Source organism: Tasmannia lanceolata, unplaced genomic scaffold (assembly GCF_043159265.1).
Source record: "Tasmannia lanceolata isolate RefF3 unplaced genomic scaffold, GAP_Taslan_0.1 ptg000025l, whole genome shotgun sequence".
In the NCBI taxonomy this organism is placed as follows: Eukaryota; Viridiplantae; Streptophyta; class Magnoliopsida; order Canellales; family Winteraceae; genus Tasmannia; species Tasmannia lanceolata.
Genome location: NW_027518702.1, coordinates 6520278 through 6527032, shown reverse-complemented (window position 1 = coordinate 6527032; position 6755 = coordinate 6520278). Strand labels below are relative to the sequence as shown.

Sequence of the window (6755 nt, the reverse complement as noted above, 5' to 3'; positions counted from 1 at the left end):
CAACTTATATATGTCATGCCCGGAATATCATCCCCATAGAGTGGTTCTAATCCTCCGATGTATTGAGGGATGGATTTTAGTTGATAAATTTTGACACTGGGTGATTTGTGTGTAATTCTTTGCTATTATTTTCATTTATTGTGTTTCACCCATATTTCTAACTTGAACGTGCAGAGTACCGAGTATATAAATGATCTCGTGATAAACAACTAGCACAGCTGGCTACTTGCCTAGGGTTTGCACGTTTTTTTAATGCAAAATGTGGTCTTGTATTTAATGCCTTTTGTCACGTCAAATCACATTCAAAGGTGGTTGAGAAGATCAAAACACAACTACCACAGCTGTCTACATGAGGGTTTATACGTTATGCTTTTTAACACACTCTCTCTCTCTCTCTCCCCTGTAGTCTTTATAAATTAGGGTTTGGGTAGCAAACAAGAGGATAAAAATTCGAGGAGGAGTAGAGGGAGAGGAGTCTTCATCCAACTGATATACGACCGCATCTTCATAACAATCTCGCCAGAGAATAAGCTTCCATTTTATATTTTTTTGGCGCCTCAAAACCCTAAATCTCATATTCTCGCCCATGCAACTACAAGAGCCCTCTTTAGCAGGTACTTTTCTCCTAGAAATCTTTAAAAAGCTGTAAACATGTTGATTTTTGTGGGTTACGTAGGCTTCTTTAGGATTACCATATGCAAAGATTGTGTTATTTGGGGATTTTTCATAGTTGGATACTTGGTTTTGCTCTAATTTGGTTCCCCGTAGAACTGTGGGTATTTTTTAGCCGTACCCGCGCGGGTTACCCGTTTGCCAGGTCTATCTATAACTATGACCACCCATCATATAATTTGAGAATATCTACACACGTGCTCAACTTTTTGGGGAGAGAGATGTCAACGTCAACAGCATGTATGAGGAGAAATACTGTCTATGCCCGTTTATATATAACATCTTACATGACTATATATATATATATATATATATATATAGCACTGATTTAGCTTCTCATGTTAAGTATTAGGTAGTGAAGACCAGCTACAGATTGGAGCTTGCAGAGATAGAACAATGGCAGAAAGAAGAGATTGGGTTGTACAATTTCAGGAGCGACATCAGTCTGTCCATCTTTCGAATGAGAATCTCTGGAATAAACAATGTATTTACAGAGTGCCGTCGTTTATGAGAAGTCGCAATAATGTAGCGTATGACCCGCATTTCGTCTCCTTGGGTCCATATCATCATGGAGAAGCACGACTTATGCCCATGGAGGAACATAAGGTCAGAGCTGTTCTTCATTTCCTCGAGAATTCAGACAAACCCATGACTGATTATGTGAACGCTCTGGTGGAAGTTGTGGAAGAGTTGATGGGTTCTTATGACCAGCTTGAGTGCAAATGGAGGGACAGAGACAAATTCTTGGAGCTAATGTTCCATGATGGATGTTTCTTACTCGAAATCATGCGCAAATTCGTCGAAGAATCACTGGATTCGTCGAACAAAGACTATCGAGATTATGCTGACAATGACCCCATTTTTGGCCCACACGGATTCGATAAATTTAGTGATGTTATTTTTGAGGACACGTTGAAGATTGAAAATCAGGTGCCCCTGCTTGTTCTCAACAAGTTGGTAGCTGTTGAAAGAGGAATGACACAGGGTCAGGTGAGACCTACTCTAAACAAACGCCCAATTACTCTCTCTTTTTTAGTTCTTCGTTTAGTCTCATATCTATCCATCTATATATGTATCTGTATATATACACACAAGACCACGCAGAGCAGGTGTAGTGTTCGTAGCAACCGAACCATACTACTTGAGGGCTATGTCATTAGTTGAGGAAAGTCAGTCACTCACCAAGTCAATCGAAAATTTCTATGCTTGGTTTAAAGATCAAAACCTTGACGACGAGAAAGAGCCTTAACATATAACTAGGAAAGAGACCCACAGTCTCGTGGCGACAGTTACGCTCGTAGCAAGAAATAAGGAGCCATTGCGGATGATTTAGATAGAGGGTGCACGAAGGTGTAGGCAGAAGCTTTCTGAGTCGGGGAGTGTGTATCTGTATACACATATGTGTATGCATATATATATAATAGATTATTAGCTGGTACTTAACAATGAAGGTTATTAGCTGGTACTTGACAACTGAAAAAATGCCACATCTAGAAGGAAAATTTATTTATTTAGTAGAAAACATGTTCAAATTAGTTTTTCTACTAAATATAGGTGAACACATCTTGTCCAATGCTGCACAGGTGCATCATCTTAATAGGTGGGGTTTGCGGCCAAACAACCGTATCAATTTATCTTGCAGTTGAAATTTGGGAATTGGAACCTCTTCTTGAGGATGAATAGGGTGCTCACTGTTCCCCCACATCCTCACCTTGAACGCCACATTAGAAGCTTGACCAGCCCCTCTAGCTTTGTCATGATTGCCGACACCAACCACGTCATAATCAACATGATCTTGCCTTCTCAGGCAAAGGCCATGTTCTTTTATTTTGTTTTGTTTGTTGAAGGTCTTCTCATACTGGTAAAGGTACCGGTTTCGGAACCTGAAATTTCGACCTAAATTTTGAAATTTCGGTCGAAATCTGGTACAAAAATGGAAAACAATATTTTAATCAATATTAAATTTCGGCCGAAATTACCGAAATTTTGGTTTAATATTATATTAATTAAAAAAATACAGATTTTTTGGGTCAAATTTCAGAAATTTCAAAATTTCGGCCGAAATTCCGAAATAAATGACTGTTTCGGTTTTGTGTGATTTCGGTGTTGGTCTCCACCGAAATTTCGGATTTCGGTTGAAATTTAAAACCATGGCTAGAAGTGGGCGAGATGGAGTACTATTTTTGTTATGTGTGTGGGTGGGAAAGAGGGTGTTTCATGATATATATTTCATTATCATAACGAGGAAGTGCAAATATTATTTCCCTAAAAAAGGCAATGGGTCCACCCTATTGTGAAAAGACACCTCCAATGCCAATGTACGATCCATCGATGTGATTTTTACCGTGTATTCAGAGGATTTTTAGGGCCATAATTTAGGTCACTGCATGTTTATACTTTGTACCACTCTTTTATAGATCCTGATTATATATATAGTTAGGATAACCTGATTATCCAAACCCTTCCTTTATTCTGCCCCAACTTATATATGTCATGTTCAGAATATCATCCCCATAGAATGGTTCTAATCCTCCGATTTATTGAGGGATGGAACATTACAAAGACCTCTTCAGATCGGAGGGGGTTAAGATCATCATACATTAGAATATATCAAATCCTCTGAGATCTGACCCATATCTTTTGAGATCACACCGTTGGATCGTTCATTGTTAGATTAAGCAACTAGGATTGATTAGGATACTAGTCTAGATTAGGGTAATATTTATTTATTTATTTCAATTCTTGTCTTAAGACCTTTCTAGATGTTTCTATGTTTATCCCTTGAGTGTTCTATTTAAACACTCATTAGGGCTTTTCGTAATAAAATCTCCATTACTTGTCATCCTATGGAGATTATTTATGGAGCACAAGCTGTTTAACCATCGACTTAAAGAAATGAATGATTTCTATTTAGGGGGGCAGAGAGATTTTAGGAATTATTCATTAATAATGTTAATAATCAATATTGTTAGGAAAACAAATAAGTAGACAAAGCATAATTAAATTATTTATGGCAAAAGGCTTTTAATTTTAGTAATCCGACAAAAACATGAGTGGATTTTAGTTGATAAATTTTGAAACTGGGTGATTTGTGTGTAATTTTTCGCTATTATTTTCATTTATTGTGTTTCACCCATATTTCTAACTTGAACGTGCAGAGTATCGTGTATATAAATGATCTCGTGGTAAAGTTTTTTAGACAAGTAAATAGTTTTGTCATCGAAATCGATGATAGTACGGACTTGGGTTCCAACACCTTCATACACATGTTGGCCCTTGCTAGGAAGTGCATGGTTGGAGACTTGGATTCTGATGAACAAGGAGAAAAACTACGTGTTTTGTCCGCAACGGTGTTAAATAGAGATGCCAAAGTGGAGTTTAACGCAAGGGAAAAAAACAGCCTCATTGGATTTGCATTTGACGAAGAGAAAGGAATCCTTAACCTCCCATCGATCAACATCTATGATTGTACTGAGTCCGTACTCCTCAATCTCATAGCCTTTGAACATCTTCATACAGGCATAAGCCAACATGTCAGTTCCTATGTTTACTACATTGACGGACTCATCCAATCAATCGAGGATTTGAATTTGCTGTGGCGTACCATTAGTACCGATAAAAGTGATGACGAGATCGTCAGGCTCATTCCAAAGCTCAGACATGATATGGGGTTCATCCCAAGGTTTACATTGTTCCATGTGAGTAACCCCTTGAACGAATATTACGAAAAGAGAACGAGCAAGTGGGAGAAACGATTTCGCAAGTGGCGTTCCAACTTCATGGAAAAGTACTTTGATAGCCCTTGGAGTTTGATCGCCCTTCTCGCAGCAGCTCTCCTTTTGGTCCTCACAGTGTTACAAACTGTTTACGCAATTCTCTCTTACTACAAACCTGCAGATGACACTCTCCAAACCTACTATCTGTGATGCTTTCCTTCTCTGTTTTTTCTTCTTATTATTTTAAACAAGATTCAAGTGTGTTGTATAAGTGTGTATGGTGATTGAATCCATTTATAACTTCAATGACTAATGAGGAAAAGTGTTTACTTTCACCATAAATGAATGGTTTACAGCTTGTTTAAGTCGATTGGAGCAGACCCTATGCAAAGTTTGAACTTTTTTTCCCTTGGAATATTAGTTTTTTCTTTTGAAACGTTAATGATAAGTTTCTTGATTTATTAGGATTATATTTCCCAAGGTAAGTAGGGTTAGCATCTTTCTTTTTTTTCTCTCCAGTAGGATTAGTGTCTTGTTTTATCTTTAGTCGGTAGGAAGCAAGAAGTTTTAGGAGTTCTTTTTTTTATTGGTTGCTTTCTATTTTTGACAGGATGTTTTTAGTATTATTGGATTTGGTCTAGTAATGGTAGTTTTATTGGTTGCTTTCTACTTTTGACCGGACGATTAAGTATTACTGAGTTTGGTCTGTTAACGTTTAATTATATAGTAATGGTAGTTGTAGTTGCTAGGATTCTAAGTTTTGCTTTAAATACATGATGTAAAAACATGAAAGCCATCCATTATTGGAATACTATCAAAGACGTTTTTGTCTCTCTTTTTCTCTCTATCTCTTTCTTCTTGTCTCTCTTTCTCCTAGTGGATTCTAGGATTATCGCTCTTTCCTAGTGGATTTTAGTGCATATTTTAGACTATACGCACGCTTCAGAAACAATTTTTCGTTTGATCCGCGGCGTCACAACCTTAAAAAGAACGATTCTTAAATATGCCAAAATATTTTAATCGATTCTCAAATTTTAATCTTTTACATAACAAAATGGTTATATCTATTAAGATATTGAAAATTTAATACGTTAAGTAAATATAATATTTTACTTCCATTTAAGAAACAATTAAGATGGGTAAAACTCAAAACATGCGCTATTTGAAAAGTTATGGTAGTAGCACTAAGAAAACTGATAAAAGAAATCTGTAAGGTCATGTTTCGGTCACACTTTTTTTCGATAAAATATTAGTTTTTGAAGTGGTGATAGAGAGCAAGGGAGGTTGAGTGAAGAGTAGGCAGGGTAGGAGGGGGGAGAGGGTGAGAAAAGGCTGATCCTCACCTTTTCTCACTCTCCTCACTACTCTTTCCTTCCCTCACCCTCCCTAGACCTCTCACACCGCCTGATAAACCTCTGTTGAAAAAAAAAAATCATGGCAAGCCAAACAAGGTCAAAGTGTCTTAGTGACAAGGGTACTTTGCCCATTTAGAAGAATCCATGTAACATGGTCAATGTGATTAGTCAGTTCATGCATTCTCTTGGGCTTTTGCACATCTAAGAGGCTTTTATGTTATGCATGCAGATACATAATCTATGGATAAATGTGTGTGGCGTGGTTTTCCCCCCTTCGTTTCGCCAACAAATAAGTCATCCTTGACGATTTCCCTTTCCTTCCCTGCCCAGCTGCCTCTCTTCGCCATTCGAAGTACTACCCCAATCAAAGGCTTCCCTTTCTATAACATACCCAGGCGCCCACCTTTCCAATCACTAAGCAAAAATAAATACCAATCAAATCAAAGGCTGACTTTATCTGTGATTTTTCCAGCCCCAGGGGAGTTTACTCAACCCATTCCCTTTACGTAATAGGGCTCCCGCACTGCTCAAGTGTACGACTCCATATGAGGACCTCCTTCCCTTCTGCCCACTCTCCGTTCACATGGTTCTCAAAGCGGAGTAAGGGTGGGCAGCAGGTACCACGAGCCCTCTGTGCGAAGGAGATACTAAGGTGTTGTCTGGATCTCAATGAGACACCCATGTATTGAGCCCTTGGCTTCAAGGCCAACCTGTTTGGCTGCTGATAAGAATCAGGGAAGGGCAATCATTCTGCATGTTTCTTTTTACCACAGTAAGTTGATTGCATAAGAAAAATCCCAGCCCCTTTCATACAATTCATAATTTTGGCAAAGTTCTCAGTAAAGAAGACATCAAACAAGCTTTAAGGTAGCTCAAATATTCACAAAGACAATGGATATTACTTTCTCTATATTGGGTCATAACTCATAACCTAATCAAATGCAAATCGAGCATGGTTTGTCCAATAAGATGTCCACAATAGCTTATAAAACATTTGCTACAAGAAATACAC

At 38.0% G+C, this 6755-nt stretch overlaps 1 protein-coding gene across 2 annotated transcripts; it reads left to right on the top strand.

Annotated features, from left to right (window-relative positions):
- The first annotated feature begins 415 nt into the window (after positions 1-415).
- Positions 416-4780, top strand: LOC143858025 (UPF0481 protein At3g47200-like). Of its 2 annotated transcripts, none has more exons than XM_077368612.1 (3): positions 416-614; positions 1025-1662; positions 3831-4780. In XM_077368612.1, the coding sequence occupies exons 1-3, from the start codon at positions 587-589 to the stop codon at positions 4596-4598; spliced, it is 1434 nt and encodes a 477-aa protein (XP_077224727.1). In that variant the 5' UTR covers positions 416-586; the 3' UTR covers positions 4599-4780. The 2 variants fall into 2 exon arrangements, with proteins under 2 accessions (XP_077224727.1, XP_077224726.1); XM_077368611.1 differs by having other exon boundaries at positions 1019-1662; positions 3831-4779.
- Positions 4781-6755: the final 1975 nt, after the last annotated feature.

Coding starts and splice junctions, on each gene's coding strand:
- LOC143858025 (XM_077368611.1), top strand. CDS start 587: ATGCAACTACAAGAGCCCTCTTTAGCAG. Junction 615..1,018: donor ACAAGAGCCCTCTTTAGCAG/GTACTTTTCTCC, acceptor TCTCATGTTAAG/TATTAGGTAGTGAAGACCAG. Junction 1,663..3,830: donor GAGGAATGACACAGGGTCAG/GTGAGACCTACT, acceptor TTGAACGTGCAG/AGTATCGTGTATATAAATGA.